This window comes from Lepisosteus platostomus, chromosome 4, assembly GCF_059453375.1.
Source record: "Lepisosteus platostomus isolate fLepPlt1 chromosome 4, fLepPlt1.hap1, whole genome shotgun sequence".
Lineage (NCBI taxonomy): Eukaryota > Metazoa > Chordata > Actinopteri > Semionotiformes > Lepisosteidae > Lepisosteus > Lepisosteus platostomus.
In genome coordinates this window covers 21,480,662-21,500,877 of record NC_142614.1, presented here as the reverse complement: position 1 = coordinate 21,500,877, position 20,216 = coordinate 21,480,662, and the positions used below count along the sequence as shown (strand labels likewise).

General features: G+C 38.0%; 1 protein-coding gene across 3 annotated transcripts in view; it reads left to right on the top strand.

Moving 5' to 3' along the window:
- dym (dymeclin) overlaps window positions 1-20,216 on the top strand; it is a 149,069-nt gene that overhangs the window by 47,453 nt on the left and 81,400 nt on the right. For all 3 annotated transcript variants that reach the window (XM_088629003.1, XM_088629001.1, XM_088629004.1), the window contains 3 exons: window positions 10,792-10,974; window positions 12,783-12,961; window positions 15,290-15,415. In XM_088629003.1, the coding sequence (XP_088485129.1) occupies window positions 10,792-10,974; window positions 12,783-12,961; window positions 15,290-15,415 (488 nt within the window). The remainder of the gene's footprint in view (window positions 1-10,791; window positions 10,975-12,782; window positions 12,962-15,289; window positions 15,416-20,216) is intronic.

Sequence of the window (20,216 nt, the reverse complement as noted above, 5' to 3'; positions counted from 1 at the left end):
AAAAGAAATTCCAAATTGTTCTTAACATCTGTGTCTTGGTAATCCTCTATTTATCTCTGGGTGAAAAGACTTATGGGTGGCACGGTGGAGCAGTGGTTAGTATTGCTGGGACCTGGGGTTCAATTCATGCGTGGAGTTTGAATTGGATAAAGTGGTCAAAAGATGGACGGATAGGATGGAAAATAGCAATGTTTTATTGTACTGTTCATCCACAAAGATCACTTTGCCCATTACTGAAGTGCAGTACATTCTGGGTTGGAGTATGGCAACCATTTTGCACCAGCATCTCGTTATACAAGACAGGTAGGAGAAGTGAGGAACAAACCTGTGTATGTGCTAGACAAGAGGGGATATAGCATTAGACCAGATGGGGAGCTTTGAAATTGAATTATAGCACTGTGCTCTTTAGAACAGTCCTTTGGCATTTTAATAACCATGAATGTTTAGGACTTAAGTTCAACATCTCATCCAAACCATGTCTCCTCTTACAGTAAAGCCCTGTTGCCATTCTTGCAGAATAGGTTTTAGACTTTTTAGTGCAGTACCACCTGAACAGTGAACATCAGCAGAAGCAACCTGGTTTTCTTAAGAGCCTTTCTGATATTCTGGGGTCTGATGGTATCAAACTTCAACATACTGTAGCTCCATGAGTACCACTTTTGAATAACACTCCCTGTACATACCACCAACTGTTGGTGCTGTTGGTGGGGGATGAGCCACTCCTCTGGCCTATGATGTTGAAAAATGAGTTGCTCAAAGTCAGGTGGGTTTGAGGAATTAGCTTGCACTGCCTCCTTCCCTCTGTTTGCTTACTGTGAACCGAGATGTTAAAATGCACAAAATACATGGAAATACATGAAGACACCTCATTACTACTTATTTGATTCTACAGTGAACCAAGTAAACAAGCCAACATGCTGCTCCTCTAAATCAAATCTTTGCTATTGTGTGTAATTTTTTCCTCTCTATGCCACACTAACTCCTCCGCACCTCCCTCCCAAATTCCTCACCCTGTCGATTGATGATTTTTTTTCTTCTCTCTAGTGACTCAGGCAAGATTAGTGATGGCTTTCATAGCCGGGCTTAGACTGGCAGCTGGCCCTGCCTGTGGAGCCTGTGGACTGAGAGCAGCCCATGACTCAGGTTATATTAAGCGGCCTTCATCCTGGCTGCTGCTGGTTCCTGCTCGCAGTTGTTCAGGCACAACAGCGGTTATCAGTTGCGAGCTGGGCGTCTGCCCACCAATAGTGAGTTTGCGAAGATAAATGTGCAGCTTTGGCCGGAACATTCACAGATTTTGTGCATAGGAATCCTAAAAACATGAACCAAGAAACAAAATACGGATTCCTGAATTGTGGTGCTATAAGCGGTCGAATATCCTGCTTCATTTTTCATTGAGAGCTGTCTGAGTGTCTTTTCTCAGGTATAACCCTGGGTTCACAGAGCGCATGAATACTGCCTACTCTTGGACTACTGTTACTGTACTTATTGTAGCTGCTTCAAAAAAATTAGGTGTGAGGGAGCTGCAGAGTATGTGCTAAAAACGCCTCAGAGAGAGACTGTCTTGCATTTGAATTACAGCTTCATTGGTTTCGCTTGTGAAATTTCTAGTGAGTTGAGTGGAGCTCTGCCCTGCCCCTGCTTGGATTTGATCAGTGCCTAATGCTAGACACCAGCAAATTCCAGGTATTCTGCAACAGTCTTCTGTGATTTTATAGTTCCTAGGTTTCAGGTGGGGGTGATGTCACTCTCTGTAACATATTAGGTGCCACTGCCCCACTCTAAACTACAGAGGAATCTCTACAGCATTGACATCAGCCTGTGAAATCCAAGTTGTTACATCAAAATGACTAGGGCAGAGGAGCTGCAGTACTGGTACCTGAACACTAGGGAACTCCGCTGCACCAGAAGACTGGGTTTTCTACTATGGGACAATTCCATACTGTTTGGATTTTAAAGTGGTTGATGTCTCTGCTGTATCATGCACAGTAGCGTTGAGCCCAGTTATGCCAGCATCACATGACATGACTTTTCCTAGGATTTTCAGTCGTAGCCTTTATTTACATAATCGTAAGAAAATTACAGCGAGTTGTAGAGAGTTGCAAACAGATTTGATTTTCTCATAGCGAGTCGCAAGTCATAGGGGTTGGGTCTTGTGTCTGCGACAGTCGCTCAACTGGAAGTACAATGCATACAATGCGGCTGCAAGAAAAGAAGGAAAGCGAGTGTTTTGGACTGTGCAAATAGAGGAGAGGCTCGTCGAACTTTGGAGCCAACACAGATGTCGTTTGTTTACTTTCGTGCAGTGCTCCTCCTCTTATTCCAGTGTGCTCCATCTTGGCTGCCAAAATGAGGCGACCTCGCGGCACTTTTGTGGCGCAATCCGAGATTTGAAACCATGCCGAAAAGTTGTAAGGTAATCGTGTAATAAGTCGCCCCCTGCGATTCTTAGTCGTATAATTTGACTCCCTTTAGGACAGGAAAGGCAGCGAGATTCAGCAACTGCAGTGGTTAAATATGACATGCTCCATGACTAGAAGTCGTGTCGAGTCCTGTAATGTGACAAAGGCTTTACATATGCCATTATGTACCATAGGTGAGGTTTATGTATCTTGTTCACATCATTTTTGCTTCTTACACTTGTATATTTAATTGTGATGCTGGAATTTACAAGGCCACAATCTGGAGAAATTATTTTGTGAGGTTTAACAAATGCAGATTGATTTGCATTTCCTGCTTTTTAGTTGCTAGGAGTATAGGTGATATTTTCTTTTCACTTGCAAAAAATAAATTTTAGCAATAGAGTGCTTTACCACGTCTGTGTATGGTCCGTGATCTAATATTGTTGCCATGTTTTGTTAAACGTTCCCTTTTTGTTGTACCTCGGAGTAACAAATTATTTTCTTGAGCTAATCTTGAGTTTTTTAATGTATCCCTCTCAGTGGTCAAACCGTTTTAAACATACAATATGTGACCATGACAAAGACAAATAACCAATGTTTATTTTAATCAATTTTCACTGTAGCTACCCATGGAGTCAACCCTTCTCCTCCTGTTTAAAGATTGCAAAGTTACGCAAAATGTTACTAACAACTGCAGGTCATGCTCGAAAATAGCATTGGAGTTAGGAACATAATTCTAGCTAGGTATGCGAAGAAAAAGACATGTTGTTAAAAAAGTTCTCAAATGTACTTGGAGTGATTGGAGTGAATAGGAGAATAAAGTCTTACTGGTGTTTAATGCACCTTTGATAAATAATGTACAAGCTATATAAAATGCCCAGTATAAAGAGTTCAGTCCAAGAGTTTTGAAGACACAGTGCTTGATCCTCATTGTAGACTGTTGATACTGAACCAAGATTCAAGTCTTAAATTGCAACTTTTGTAAAAAAAAAACTTTCCTAGTATTAAAAGTCTGTGAAAAGCCACATAAAAGATATTATTTTAAATTATGGAAAATTTCTAAATATAAACTGTATTCAGTATTGTTGAACTTTTTGATATATAGTTGAAATCGGAAGTAATTGAAATTGAATAATTGTGGAGTTACCTAAACCTAGAGCTTCAGACCTCTACATTAATGAGTTGTCTCATGTCCCAGACCCCTTCTGGGCAGTTCCTGAGATGTTGCTCTTGGTGTGCTTGTGCAAAGTGGCTGTTCCACCATTCAGCTGACCACAGTCAGTGTTTCAGGTTGGTGAAGCCCCATTCTTGGCTGTAAATACAGCATTGTTGTCAGTGTGTTTATTAAACTTTGATGTAGCTTGTCTCTTTCTAGTGCTCAATTTATTGAGGAAACAAGCATAAAAAATTAACCCTTGTCCATTTACTGCTCTTGAAGTTAGAGGTAGAATTGTATTCTATTGGTGTTCGACCTTTTAAAGCAGGCATTAATAAATGGAAGTGGAAGTGAATTGACTTACAGACAAAATGTTTGACGTAAATTAAGAAAAACAGATTTGAAAAGTCAGAATGATTTTTTACGTTGCATTATTTACCTGCAATTCAGCAGTTATCTGTAATTAATTGGTATCTCACTTTTTCCACCTGTAAGAATGTCTTTCATTTTTCTCTCTATTTTTTTAAAATTTCAGTCACTTAAATTAGTACCTGAAGTCATTTTGACATAGCTGGCTCTTGCCGACTCTTCATTAAGCAATATCTTGTACTTTTGTGACACCAGATCACCCAAGACAGTCTGTACTAGTACAAAGTATTTCTGAAAAAAACCTTAAGAATTCTATTGCAATTTTAATGTCTCGAGATAAACTGGAGCTTGGCTGACAGTGCGTCTGGTGGGAGGATTAATGCCCTGTCTGGCTTCTGTTCACTGACCATTCAGAACTACAGCCAGAGGGAAGTGAAAAGTAGAGCCGGATTACCAGATTTAAAACTGGGAGTCGAGGTTGACCATGGGGGCAAGCACAGACGAATTGCATCAACAGAAGGGAGAGCTCAAACTTGACAGGAGCAATATCAGCTAGATAACATTGTGGCTTTAACCTTAATGGGGAACTGCCTTGATGAATCCAGGCCTTTAGTAGGAATACACCATGAATTCGTTCAGTCTTTCACTTTCCCAATAGTGCATTTAGGTCTTCATCTTTTTAAGATTTATATATGACGGTGCTCTTGGCTAAATGTAAGCATAACGAATTTAAAAGGAAATGTTGGTTCAATCATGAATTTACTCAAAAAACTTTTTCCGACTGACTGACCGATTGTCCCTTGTATAGAACTGAATAAACTGCGACCATATAAACATGTTACCATGAGATTGGCAACTTGTTTGCTTTACTGTTTTGGCTGTTGCTTGGCCTAATGGTGAAGTGGTGAAACACCACATGCGCTGTAGCTTAACACCAACTCAACCTGTCTTTCTGATGTAAAAGCTTCACCTAAAAGTTACAGTAGCTTCCAGTGCAGATTTATGACTTAGGAAATTACCTCATTTTCCAAGGCTTTAACAATGTGCCAGATACAGTACGTACTGGATATGCAAAGCTGAACACATGGCAGATATATTGTACTTGCACCCACATTCAGGTGAAAAGTATAGAAGCCCCAAGCGAGCATAGTAGTGAGGCTCATTATTCATCATTTTATTTATTTTATCTTACAGTGTTTTCCTCTTTCAGGTGCCAGACAGAATTGCAAAGAAGGGTTTTACCTTGGATATGGTTCTTTTTCTTTTTGTTTTGTTTTATTATACAAGTTAGTTTTTGCTCTCCATAATTCCATAATTGCAATTTCTGGTTTCTTTTCCATAATTGCAATCGCCAGTTATTTTGTTTTTAACTGTGCCCAACCTGGAACTGCCACCTGTTAAACAGGTCGATGTTCCACACAGTGTCCTGTGTGGGGAGACAGTGGAGCTGTGACGGGCCCACCTGTTAGAGCTGTTTTACATGCTGTGAGCTGCACTGTCCACCACAGGAGCTGCCGACTGGTACTGACTAGAGAAGCAGCTTATAACGCACAGACAGCTCGACAGCTCCCAGGAGATTACTGGCCGGTACAGCTCGACATGCACGCTGAGAAAGCAGCTTTAGTATGGCTGAGCTGCTTGGGAACCCCTGCTTTTTTTCATCGTACCCCAGGCTTTTAATTTTAATTCAATTTTATTTTTGTATTGCACCCTTCATAACAAGTTTGAGACAGAGTGTTTTTGCAGTTATTTAAATAGATTATATGACTGAGTTATCCAATATCACAATATAAAATTAGAGTAAGTGGAAGTAAAGTAGTTTAGTGTATCACAGATAACAATGTATCTATCGGCGGTTTGAATAGTCCTGCTTTCTTTTTTGATGTTTTTCTGGGCTCTTGTTTTCATCATGAAATATGCTATACTATAATTCTGAATAGTTAACCAGAGTGTCACTTTTGGAGTATTCGTGCAATTGTGGGAAAGACTGCTTACTTACAGTTTGTAGGTCATTTAAATCAGGGGGAAAAAAAACTCTTCTTCGGAATCTACTTAATTAGCAGATATCGCAGAGCACGGCAACCCTCCCTGTTTTCTTAGAAAAAGGAGGAGATGTTGATTTGCCATGAAGCTTGTTACAAGCCATCTCATCCATCTCTTCGAAGCAGTTTTTTTCAAGCCGAGACAGTTATCTGTATGTAGTTGCCAAAATATTAGTAAGTCAGGAATTAGAGTGAAATAGCATGAGTAATATCATCCTCGCCCTCTTGGACACCATTTATTGATTCCAAATTTTTGACCTGTAGCTTACAAGTGCCATTACGCTGCCAGAAAAGAATGAGCCTCTCCTTCAAAGCGCACATTAGGGCTCGTGATTAATAGAGGAAATGTTACACACTGAAATGAAAAAGTGAAAGAAATTAGACATTTATTGTTTTCCGTTTTTCGCCAGTTTGGGACATGACCCTTTTTTAATGCAAGGGATTACTATGTGTTGTCTCTGTGAGTCATGTTCAAGGAGTGATGGCATGTAATGAAGAGCACAAATTCTGTCTTGGGTCCTGCAGTATTCTCAAGCACTCTTGGGGTATTTAGCAAAGAAGGTTTTGAGGTGTGTTTTCTTCTGTTATTTCCTTCTTCAGTACATATCCATGAGGAAGCAGTCATGTTACGCAAGTCTGAATGTTATCAGACAAAAATGAGAGTCAAAACGTAAAAAAAGGTCAAACGTACTTTTTTTTTAAGGGACTCCGAGGAGAAGTTCAGTTTTTCTTATTTTTCGGAGTTCAAACTAATGGTGATGACCAAATTCTAAAAATTAATTCTTATAATGAAAATGGCTTCAAACTGATTGTGCCACTTAGCAAACATCATGATCAGAAGTTCCAGGAAGAAATACTTGTGAATAATGCACGTGTATGGGGACTTCTGGTGTGGGAAAAGATGTAGAAATGTTGCTCTGAACAGACTCAGTTAATAATACATGAAACCACAGGACACTGAGCTGTCTGACAGTATGGAAATCTGGATTAGACGAATTAACCTGATCTCCCTGCATTAAGTATTGGTGTTACTGCCACACGTTAAACTCACTGAGCTCTGAACAGGAACATAGGTCATGCTTTTCCACAAAAAAAGTGGATCACTGCAATTTCTGTGGTGTCATTTGTGTAGTGAGTGAATGTTAATGTTTTTTGCCATCTATAACCTCATTCTTTGAATTTTTTTTGCAGTTTTACACATTAAACCCGGCAGCTGTATTATAATGTAAACTCTTCATTAATCAGTGAGAAATCTTAACTTCTGTTAGTTGCTTCATTAGCATTGCAATCCATAGAATCAATAATTGAGTTCCATCAAGGTTATTTTTTGTTCATTTCTCTAAAACTTTTCTTTTCCTTTTTTTCTGTAGTTATTGCATATTGACAGCAGCTCGCCCACGTCTCGGCATAAAAACTAAAATCATTACTCATGGAAGTGTCAAACAGTGCACACACCTACAAAAATTTGAAGTGGTGTATTGAAATGTTGAATTTGTGTTTTTTTTTTCCTGTCAGCCCACATTGGTTCAGTGGGATTTCATTCCAAATTCTAGAGGCAAAAAGGGCCCAGCGTGTCTCCTGCTTTTAAAAACACAATTTGTTTAGTATAATATTGAGAATATTTTCACAATATTTACCAAAAGTTTCAACGTATCTCCTCATAGACATATTATGAAGTGGTTTGATGAGTCTTGATGTCCCACTATATTTTTGCCAAGCTACAGTAAGTTACCCTACTTTGCCTGGTAACAGTGACCTGGATTTACTTACTGTTGAGATCAGGAGGACTGAAAATCACATCTTTTTTGGCACCTGGCATGTCCTCTTTCACCTGATTTAAAAAAAATGGAAATGGTTAATGTGAGCCCAGAGGTGCTTTCTTTCAAAACAAAAAATTTTTTTGCAGTGGATAATTTAACAGTTTTAGCAGTGCGAAATGTGAAAGCACTGATTGTAACAGAGCTGTTATTCTATTATAAAGGCTAGTATTGGTGTTTGATAACATAATCCTCTGGATTTTATATTTCTTCTGTTTATAACTCTATAACGTTAGAAACCAAATGCACTTTTTACATAAGCACTGAATTAATACACTCTCAATGTACTTGGCTGAGGAGCCAGTGGTTCCACATACCATCTGTGGAAATATGACTAAACCCCTCTAAATCAGAATCCCCCCATAAAGTCATTAAAACAAACATAAAGTACCTGCCATTACACAAATCCCCCCCCCCCCCCCATCAGCGGTTCCCTACTCAGTGTTTACTTTCAAAGGGCCTCAGAAGTAAAAAAAAGTAAACAGCAGACAATTAACATAATTAAAACCTGACTGTATCACCCCGTGATAATAGTTCTGAGTGACTAATATTAATAGTTCCAGAGATTAAACACTTATTTGCCCAAACTGTTTGCTTCAATGTGTGAACATCTTGTAAAAAGGGTTTGCGCTCTTATTGAACTTATATTGCAGTCTAGATAAACAAGCAGATAAGCTGATCTGCCTAACCTGGAAGGATTCCCTTTGGAGAATGTAATTTGAATGAATAAGTTTTTAAAGGATGTCTCTTGAAGGTTGCTACTTTTTTAGGCTTCAATGTGGTGGTGAAAAATCCTGAAAGGTGCCAAAATGTGAAGAACATTCTTTGTGCATTTCATAATTTAAGTATTTTATTAGAAATGTATCATTACGTATATGTATTCTCAGCTTAAAGAACTCAAGAACATACTGGAGGAATACTATCCTCTATATCTGTATGCATGATAGCACCCTTTTGTTGTCTGTGTGGTCGATCCCTGGGCGCCAGCTGTTGGTGTTCAGACAAGCAGACAAGTTAATTAAAGTGAAATAGCCCTGCATACACTGTGTCCATAGAACAGTTTTGCTGCATGCACAGCAGGATGTATGTATGGGGAATAGGCAATTTATCTATGAAACTATTTACCGTTCCTGCATGTCCCTGTTTCAAGGTCTTCTGATGGAGTATATTATTTCAGGAAAATAAAAAAATAGTTTCCACCCTCACAGCCAGAAACTCCACTATAAAACGTTTCAAGAATTTAAGTGATCTGCCTCAGAAAACATTTTGATCTTTTTCCATTTTTATTGATTTATTAAAAACTTAATGGTCGTGGACATTGTTTAAACAGTGTATTTCATTCCGTGCAAAATAAAGTACAAAGGATGATAATTTATTTTTGCTGTGCAGTAATTCTGGAACTTTTGAGCAAGTGGTTATCTGGCACGTGTGGCCCATTTTTTGATGTACGGGGTCTTGGAGTCACAAAAAGCTTGACTCAAGGAATTGTTTACGCATGTGTTTGACCTTGGCATAAGGTGTGACACAGGCTATTGACAGCTGTTCACTTCAGAAAGCCCCCCCAAAAATATGTCGCTTTGACTCTGAAGAAAAAAGAAAGGGTTTGACAAATAGTTGTGATGTAAGCTATGGAGCTTCAGGGAAAAAGCCAAGTCACTCAGGAAGCAGTCATGCCAAGGCAAAGAGTCTTGGAGCCTTGGTCTAGCCTCTCTGGTGCCAGCGATGTGTAGGGGTCAGTCACAAGACATGGTTATCTTAACTCAGCCTGTCAGGCATTCACTTCTAAATTGCTAGACGTGACAGAATTAGAATTGTTTTGCTGGTGTAGCGCTGAGATTATTGTATCTGAAAATGCCTACTCTGTGCTAATAGTTTAAAAAATTATCAGAGTGAACTGGCCAGAAAGGTTTTCTTTTTTTTATGTCGTTGTGATGTTACTGCCAGGGGCTGTTGCTGACTAGTACCAATCCATTAAGTATGCAGACAGTAATTTTTCTGTGTCTCTGCTCCACTGCCCACTCTAGGCTTTTAAATAGCAATGGGGAGACAGCAAAGAAAAACTTCCCCCATGCTTTCAGCACTGAGCAAAAGACAGCTTGTCTTCATTTGTTCACCAAGTGGGTCTAATAACTTGCATTCCCTGGTATTCTTTCTGATGTACGTGTAGAAATTGTTTGTTAATTTTATGTACTGTATGGATGTGAATATACATGTATTTATGTGATTTGTCAGAACACATTCTTTCAAAAATGTTTTCAGTATGTGTGCAAATGTCTTACACATTTTAAGCACAGAGTTACGGTATATGTATGCTATGAGCAAAGAAAATTCACTCAAAGTGAAATGGAAAACTAAGCTGTATTAGAAAATAATGTTTTCTAATACAGGTTAGTTTGGAAGAGAAGAAAACAAGCTTTTTATTTATGAATCTTTAATTCACATTGAGCAGAATCTTCAGAAATGCAATCACAGCTGTACATGAGCTGCCACTGTCAAATGTAGTAGTATTTAATCCATATCCACTATTGACGAGGTTTAATATTACAGTTGTATTGTATCCACACGTCTCTTAAATTGATTGATTTACAGTAAGTAAGATGTACTTCATTAAGGAGAATTAACTAACCATACAGTATGTATGCAACATTTAATGTGAGAGACAGGTTTATTTCAGTGGGATGGTGCTTAGTCTTAGCATGTTACTAGAAAGGTATTGGTTTTAATAAGGAAAGATTTAAGTACATCGATACATGCAGTATACTGTCAATAGAGTATTTGACAATCCATCTATATGTCTTTATATTTAATTTAGAAAACATAATACCACTTGGTTTTCTTAGTTAATCACCACCAGTGGTAAATTCCTACAGCAGTTTTAAATTTGTGTAAATTCAAAGCTGCAAAACTCCTTCAGCTTTCCTTTATAGTCTTTTCACATTCAGAGGAGGGCATCCTAATTGTAAAACACTAATGATATCACATGTTTCTCTTCTGTGTGTTCCCAGGTGGCCTGTGGACCGTGTTCACTTTAGGAGGAGCAGGAAGCAAACCAAACCCTGACCAGGAGCAACTCCTACCCCTATCGAATCAGAGCCTGCTGTTGCTGTTGGTGCTGGCCAACCTTACTGACAGGCCGGACTGCCCCAACCCTTATCGACAGGCAATTATGTCCTTCAAGAACACACAGGGTTAGTACCTTTTGCAGGGCTGAGTTTTCTCTAGTCAGGACCATTTAATTGTTCATTTGATCTCGGCTCAGTAAACCTCAATAATGAAGTCAATGTAACCTCTGGCCATTCTATTTCAGGATTACATAATCTACTCTACCTAAATTTCCACCTTAATTTAATTGACAGAGCAGTATCAAACTTCCCCCCCTAGTGCGCTGTGTAGTGAGGATACAGGTGCAAAAAAGGTTACTGCACTTCACTGGTGCAGCACTTCACTTTCATCTCTGGGATGAAAAAACAAGGAATTGTCATCATCATCATTGTTACCTATTGACCTTCCATTTTGTATGAGGAACCAATTGTTTTTAAAGGAGAATTTTCAATAACTTTTATATATTCAAGTTGAAAACCTTTGAAATATGCACCAACACTTGCAACTCTGCTGTGAAGAAAACATCTTAAATTTTCTAAATTCTACGTTGAAAACTAATTTATCACAACACACGCTTTCAAAAGTGTTTTCAGTTTTAGATCCTAATACCCTCAAAGTCTGTGCCATTTTTGGCATCTCTAAGGTAACATAGCCAGAATTTCCTGTTGCTCTGTAACAGAGTAATAGTGTCAGCACTAGGACAGGCTACACTGATACAGCCCAGTACTATAGGCAACTGATCATACATTGCAGCTAAGTATTCAGAGGCCAGAGCCCACCTTCAATAAGGGCTGAATTGTTTCTCTCATTTGTGACTTTTCTAGTATTCTGTCCAATCTCCACTTTCCTCATAGGTCCCGGTTGTATTTTGCCTACATTCTCATCTCTGGCAGCAGTTCAATAGTGCTACAGACTGGGTTTTTAACCCACTGTCTCGAATGTATTTGGGTCATCTGTCATTTGTCTGAATTTTTTTTTCTTACACATGCATGTTTATTGAGGTTCCTATTCTCTTTGTCTAAGTACAATGTATTATGTAAAATAATATGTGCTTTGAACCTAATCTGTCTAGATTGAAGCTGGTTGTTATTTTGGTTTTGCAAAGGAAACAACTTGGGGGCTAACTGCATACACACTTCAGAATGCTCTAGGACCTAACTAATTAAAAATGATCATTTTACATTAGCCTTAATGTTTAAACAATAAAAAAATAAAAGACTTGTGTGATTTATGTGAATTTCTCAATAGGTCTGCTCATTTATCAAACAAAAAACGTGTTTCTAAAATGGTCTGCAGGTGCTGGATATAAACCTTGATCCAAGTCTGTTTTGTAGTAATTTTCCCATAAGTCTGTGTGACATAGGATGAAAGAAAGATTATCGAAAAAGATGCATGTCTAAGGACTTCCTGACAGTGCAAAGGGACTGAGTGCATGCACTCCCCTGGGGCACCTTGCAGCCCTGTGCAGTAAATAAGCAATTTTTCTCTGTAGTCAAAGCTCGGTTCTTATAACCTGAAGAGAAAATGTATAGTATCCACTGTATTCAGTATTTTTTGAGTGCATTTAAAAACAAAACATTTCTCTTCTGAAATAATAAGGATCAGATAGCCAAGGCAGAAGTTCCATTTGTTTATGTGTGATGACTGGCTCACATTTGCACTCGCTGTGCTTCCCTTGATTAAATAAGATGTCAATTTTGCAGTGTGTATGCATTTTGTTTCCTTATATTCTTTTTTTAAATAATAATTGGAGTTAGCTTTAAAATAAATCTGCATAATTCAAACAGAATCAACGCAAAGTGAGACGAGGGTTCCAATTAAATTTGAGTACAATGCATATAAGGTCAGCTTTTATTCATTGCCAGTTGTACATTGACATTTTTCTGCATTTCAGATACATCTTCTGTCCCCTCTTCACATCCCCATGCTTTCCAGATCAACTTTAACAGCCTCTACACAGCACTCTGTGACGGGCAGAGATCAGACCAGGCCACACTCCTCCTTTACACACTGCTTCATCAGAACACCAATGTGCGAAACTACATGCTGTCGCGCACAGACATGGAGAACCTTGTAAGTACACTGTTATCTCATCACCTCTCATAAAGGATATGTTTAAAGGACTTTAACAAACCTTGCCTGGTAAGTGTCTTGGGAGAGAAAGGGCATTAACACTCAAAATAAAATATACATACACACTGTGTCACAAAACAAGAAAAGTTCAGTGAGTTTGGTTTTGACTATAATATATTTCAGGCCTCGCATTATCACTATTTGTTTCGCCCTTGTTTTGACTGAACCAAACTTTTGCATTCAGGACCTAAAATTCAGAGTCTTATTTAAATCTGCTTATTATATATTTAGTCCTGTCTTTTTCTCTCATGAACAGTTGTCTAAATAAGAAGTAAATAGGAGTTTTCAGATCACTTGATGTTATAGGATCCTTTAAAAAACTAAACCTGACACCAAAATGTTTTTATTATAATAGATGTTAGAAAATGAAAAGGGTACAGTAGGTCTTCATCTTTTAAACAGTAATGTATGCACTGAAAGCCCTTTAAAACCTAAAGCTCTTTATTAAAGTTTAAGCTGTTTTGAAGCAGTAGCTTAAAATCAACTGTTGCATTGTGCTGTGCAGGGCCCTGTACATCTCAAAGTCACAGCTGCACTTTCTCCTGTTTCACGGCGCATTTGGGGCACTGCTGTCCTTACTGTCTGCAAGCTATATGAAGGTGCAAGTTTATTCAGGGTCATCTTAGTCATCCGCTTTGTCTTTGGCATTCATTGTTTATCTCTGACATAATGGTAAATTTCAGACAGTTGGCACTTCATCTGGAATTTTGCGTTGGCAGATGTGATCTTATCAGGTTTTAAGTGTATTAAGCTCAGCGTCTGCAGCTTCCGCAGTGATATCTTATAAGACCCACCTGTGGTTGAGATCAGTTCCATTGGCTCCTGGACGTTCTGTGCGTTTGTATTGAATAAACCAGAGACGGACGTAAGAACCTCTAAAAGCCTTCTATTTTAAGCAGAAAAGATCATACATGTACATATTTGTATATCGTCATCCAAATAATTTAGAGTGCTACATATGGAAACAAGAAAGCATTTATTTTCATGGCTTAACTATATTAGCACGGTAATGCTAAGGAATGTTACTCATTCTGCAAGTACTTGAGAATAATGGACTGGTGCACAAAATAGTTTATGACATTTCAGTTAGGGGTATCTTGCGTCCCTGTTTTAATGGTGGGCCAATTATACATCTTCATTGTGATTTTATCTCACATCGGGCAATTTCACCAACAGTGTGCCCGCAGTGAAAACCAGGCCTTTCAAATTTTGAAATGCTTCATTTCACAATAATGCATGGTGACCTATTTTAGTCAACACATTAAGGAAAAAATATTTCTGCTCCAGAATCACTTCAGAGAAGAGCAATCAGACACATTCTGGGAGTTAAAGGAATGTCCTACACAGACTGAAAGAACTGAACACTTTAATCTTCAATTGAATAAAGACTAAGAGGAGACCCAATACACTTATTCAGAACCCTAAGAGGCATTAACAAAGTCAACCCAGTGGACATCTTTAGAATGAGCAGTGAAACATAAACCAGATAACACAAGTAGAAACATGTTCAGGTGTGTTTAAGACTTAAAACAGAAGGAACTTATTTACCGAAGTGGTTGTGAGAATATAGAACAAGCTATCAAGCCATGTAGCTGAAGCCTATACTCTGTCTTCTTTCAATTTCAAGCTGCAATGCAAGAGGGTACACATTTATATTTAGTAAAAAAATATGTATTGTGTAAGAACAAAATTAATTAAACAATATTTCAACAGTTTTGGTCAAGTAGAGTCATGACATGCACGTGAAGGTAATGTAAACTTCACAAACCTTTTGCCATAAGGGCTGTTACAGACAAGTGGAGGCAATTTGGCCCAACTGACTCATTTGCTTATTTATCGAAGGATCTCATCCCAAAGGGTAAATCCCTGGGCTAGTATATTCTGGCATTTCTGAAGTTGCCGTTTAGTTGGAATTTCTCAGTTTTTCACCTGACCTGCTAGATTTCTCGGGCTGCAGGTGTATAAATGTCTGCTTCACGTTGCCCAGGTGGGCACTGGACTGTAGTTAAAGTAAGCCCCCCCATCATATGTTAAAGACTATGGGATCGATCGGGATGAAAATAATTATAAATAGGTGCAAGAATTATTTATAAGATCTGGTTGGCCAAACTCTTTAAACTTGCGTTTAAAAGAAAACCATTTCAGGTCACACCAGAAGGGAATAATAGTTCAACATAGAGTTGTCTTTTAGTACTGACATCCTGTACACACAGGATGTGTGTGCTGTTGACATTGGATTTTGACTGCAGTCTTCTCTCTTTCATGCAGGTGATGCCCATTCTGGAGATTCTGTACCATGTAGAGGTGAGAAATTCTCACCATGTCTACATGGCTCTAATCATTTTGCTCATACTGACAGAAGATGATGCCTTCAACCGATCCATCCATGAAGTGGTGAGTATGTATGCACTTTGAGAGGAAGCTTTCTCACTATTGATTTTTCCCAACTTTGAGGCTAGAATTTGTCAGGAACTGAGCAGAAAAGTGGAAACATTTTTGATATTGTGTTTGTGGTTATCTTAAAGTTATCTGTCTCTTAATTTTTATTCTTTACAGTGCTGACTTGTTTAATTTCTCTGTCACTACATAACCTGCTTGCACAGATGTGAACATACACTTCTAATAGATCAATGTGACATGTGTTAGTCTCAGGAGGACGCTAATAATCTCCTAAACAAACCAGGAAAAATGGCAGTCTAGTTCATTGTGAAATGTGCAGATGCTAGAATTTTGTTTGTACCCCCAAAAAATTAACATTACTTGTTCAGTATGAAGTGTTTTGTCTGAATGTGTTTGAAACAGTAGTTAAAATAGTTCCAAGCAGTCTGGGTCAATCAGCTTTTAGTAACCAAATGAGTTAGATGGTTTGAATGGATTCTTCTCGTTTACCTTTTCTGCTCATATTTAAATTATAGAAAAAAATACAGTATACCAATACATGTAAAAGGCATTTACAGTATAAGCTTTTTGTTGAAAAAGTTCATTTTCATTTTTTTAACCAAAATTATTAATTTAAGATCATAAATTTTCTTTACCATATTTTTAGAACCTACTGACCTCCACCACTCTGTTGGATCTGAGGAGAGTTTAGTTTACTAGATGTATGGAGACTTTTTATATTATAAAAAGCTGTTTTGAGGTATAATGTTTGGAAAATATGCACAATTTTGGCTTAAATACAGAGTACAAAACATGCATTTAACAGTCTTTTATGCACCAGCGCAATTTTGGTATAGCTTCAGATCATACAGCTCTCTTAAAGCAGACTTTGAAACCTTAAAAGCACACTTTAGTTTTCCGAATTTAAGGACCAGACCTCTATAAAACCACTGAGAAAGGGGTTGTGAAGGTGGTGTGGTTCTCCTCTAATGAAATAATACACATAATGTTCAAAACAGCATGCTTAAACTGCCTATCACTTATATTAGATTATATATACAAAGTCAAAGAAGAGAAATTGCAAAATACCTTACAGTTAAATAAATTACAGTTTTGCTAGTTTTCATTAATTTTCCCTGATTCAGCTGTGTACTTAGGTTTTTGAAATTGTAGTGACATTAGAAGTCAATAAAAGCCCTATACATGTCTGTATGATTTGCTGGTTGTACGTTTGCCATCCTTTGTACAATCTTTTTCTACTTTTTTTTTTGCAAATTACCTCGAACAATAGGCTTCTTATTAGATTTGACTAACAATACATTGTGTGAATGCAAGCTATCCTCAGCCATTACCTTCAGGGTGTGCTTTCCTAAACTGTGGTATACTGCTCAAAGGTGGACTGCCACACAGCCCCAGGCAGTACTTGCAGGCAACTCGTTCTGTATACTGAACAGAATCTTGACTTTTTTCTCTCAAAATCTGCGACCCTTATTCTTATGTTTCAAAGTACATTCTGTGTGAGAAAGATTGTGAAGTGAAATTGTGGCAACTTTTTTTAGTGCTTGATGTACTGCCCTGTGCATACAAAATAACTTGCTTTTTCCTTCTTGTGCATGTCATCTGAGTTTGAAGGTGTGCTTCAGTGCAGATTGAATGAGGTAACCTAGCAACAAGAAGCGTCCTCCATTTACAACTCTGGAAAAACAGCAGCAAGCATTTATGGTTTGACCTGGAATCATTCATTTTTAGTAAACACAGAAAGCACACTGCGGAGAAAAGTGATATACTCAACATAAAATGAAGCAGTTGAAACCTAACAGTAAAAGAATCAGAAAATACAGTGAAACAGATTCAACAAGTCTGCATTGTCCTGTACTGGGCCAAGTGAGAACAGCTTACCAAGCTGTTGTGCTGGTTATTATGCATTGCATATCCTCTGGCTTATGTGAAATTTTTAATTTAAAAAATATTTCTGCAAGAATATATATATTCTTTAAGGCTGCATTTTTTAAGTATGTCTTTTTAACTCAAGATTCTATCGAAAGTGACACTTAGTTCAAAACAACGTCTGTTTTAAAATCGATGCACAGGCATGCTAGTACAGTAAGAACAAGTATAAGAACAAGTAATTCCATGTTGAAATATTGAAAGAAGAAGAAAAAAGATTGTGGCTTCACACCTGAAGAAGGTTCCATAGTCCTCACTCTCAGTTTCACACTTAAGGACTGTACAGCCTTCACACTTGAAGAGGGCTCTACTGATTAACTGTTGTTTATTCTTTCTTTCTGCTCTTCACTGTGAAATTAACCTATCTTGTCCCTTTGTAACCCACATGCTGTGGTCACTGTGGTCACTGCCTACTCAAACTGACTGCTAGTATGAAGTTTGCCAGTTGGGGAGAGTTATTTCAGTTTTTCAGTGGTTAGCATTGCTGCCTTCCAGTTCTGGGGCCCTGGTTTCAATTCTCGATCTGGGCTGCTATCTACGAGTTATTAATTGAAGCTAAATAATTTCAAAGAAAATGTGAAAATTATGATTAGTTTCTTCCCATTTGTAAACCTGAGGTGTTGTATTATTAAAATGATTTCCATTTGGATGAAAAAGAAGAACTTGGCTTATTCATTTTGAATGAGCTAAAGTTGTTAAAGTAGTAAACTCATAATTCTACCCAGTGAGTGCTAATTGTGAGCCCCAGTGCCAGTATCTGTCACACAGCTGTGAACTTCATATATTAGACACAGCTTTGTGTGGCCTAAATCTGAGTTTACAATTCCCCAAACACTGTTCTATTCTAGCTGAACAGACACAAATACAATTCAAAAGGATTTTTTCCATGCTTAGGGTAGTGCCTCCATATGCAACTGATGTCAAAAGCTTAAGCACAGCAATTGAAAGGTGACATGCAACAGGTCATTTACAGTAGCTGTGTATTAAAAGTGATAGTTCTGTTATCGTGAAGTGGGGTTGGGAACTTCAGTTCCATGCCATTACAGCATCCACAATTTTATTTATTACTGCATTTATAGCTGCTGACACTCAGACCATAAAGTCTAAGGCCCTTTTCATTGTCTGTTGTGTAAGTGTCTGGCGACAGACCAGACGTTTCACATGTTTTCCACGTCCATTCACCGCAAAAGCAGCTTTCAAGGCGCAATCCATTCTGCCAGTGTCTTGTAGGAGATTCAAAACAGCTTGTGAGCTGTGAAAGAATGTTTATTTTCCATTCTCAGTTTAGGGTTGCAGTAGCTAATTCATTCTGGTTTATGTAATGCTGAAGTAAGTTGGAAGGACTGGAAATATGATTGTATTCTCTGCCTTCTGCTGTTTTGCCTCTATGATGCACATTTTCAGAGGTAAAAGAGCAGTGCAGTTGACTTTTTTCTCTTCCCCTCAGCCTCAATATGTTGTTGGGTAGAAGTGGGTTCTATTCCAATACCTTTCAATAATACATAATGCTGTGTGATTCTTAGAATTGACAATACTTTTCCCAGACATGCTTGTTTGCTTTATTTAATGTGTGTCTACCTTGCTTTTTCCAACAAAAATCTTTCCAAAAAGTTGGTACATATATTAAAGACTATACCTTGATTGAGACGTTTTGAAGTTTGGTTTAAGAGGCGTCTGTTTTTAGAAGACAATTGGTCTTCCCTGTGGAAAACTTCCTGTGTTTCCTTCCAGTATACCTGTAATGAAGCAGAACAGATTAATTTGCCTTCTATTGTTGATTCCTCCCCAGGAAGTGAGTAGAATAAAACAAAAACATTTCCCCTATCCCACCGTTGTCACCTGTCGTACCAGGTGAAACTCAGAGTTTCCAGTCAAAGGCCAGAAGACCAGAACAGGAGAATTACAATAGAATTCCATAGACTGTCTTCCTCTGCTCCCCTGACCAGTCTCTAAATTCTGTGCAACTTGTTTCTTTTTGTGATAGTAGTATTTCTGTAATTCTCATTATGATTCTGGAAATAACGTAGAATGTTGAAGCTGAAACTAATGCATTAGAAATGGGCAAAAATTATACAGTAATATGATTTTCTAGTTCATGAACCATGGTTATGCATACAAAGGTTTCCTTTTTAGGCCCTGTTTTTTAATAAAATAGCATTATTGTAGCAAATGTGATATAGCTACAACAGCTTTAACAGCAAATTGCATAATTCAATAATGGTGTGAAAATAAGGTGTTGACATCATTATATGAATTATGAAGAAAAACACTTGATCATTGCAGGTCACTTAACCTTTGTTTGGGACTATATAAGAGGAATTTCCACGCAGCATAATTCAGTAAGGTACTGTGATCATGCTGATTTGTCCCTTGAGCATAGCTCAGCTGGGCCACAGTGATAAATAAACAAATAAATGTCAGTAGCAGCTGCTGAATGCCTATTATATTAACATTGTCAATGCAGTCCTGTGGGGAATGTGTACTTACAAATAAGTTAGATCCACCCACAATCACCTGTGAATGCCCATTTCAATAATATTGTTATTTGTTTGCAAACAACTATCTAGAGTGAAGGAACAAGTAATAGGTTTATTCCATGCTGAAAAAAAGAAGAAAGAACACAACGTTTCAGCCGTGGAGCCTTCTTCAGGTGTGCTCCACGGCCGAAACGTTGTGTTCTCTTTCTTCTTTTTTTCAGCATGGAATAAACCTATTACTTGTTCCTTTGCAGCCTACGCATGCTGAAGCAGCTACCCACCTGAACTACTACCGCCTAGAGTGAAGTTCTGTATACTAAATAACAAATGTAAGGTATAAAAAAAAAGAGCCATCTTCCCCATTAAAAAAATTCTCCAATGTTTAATCAACA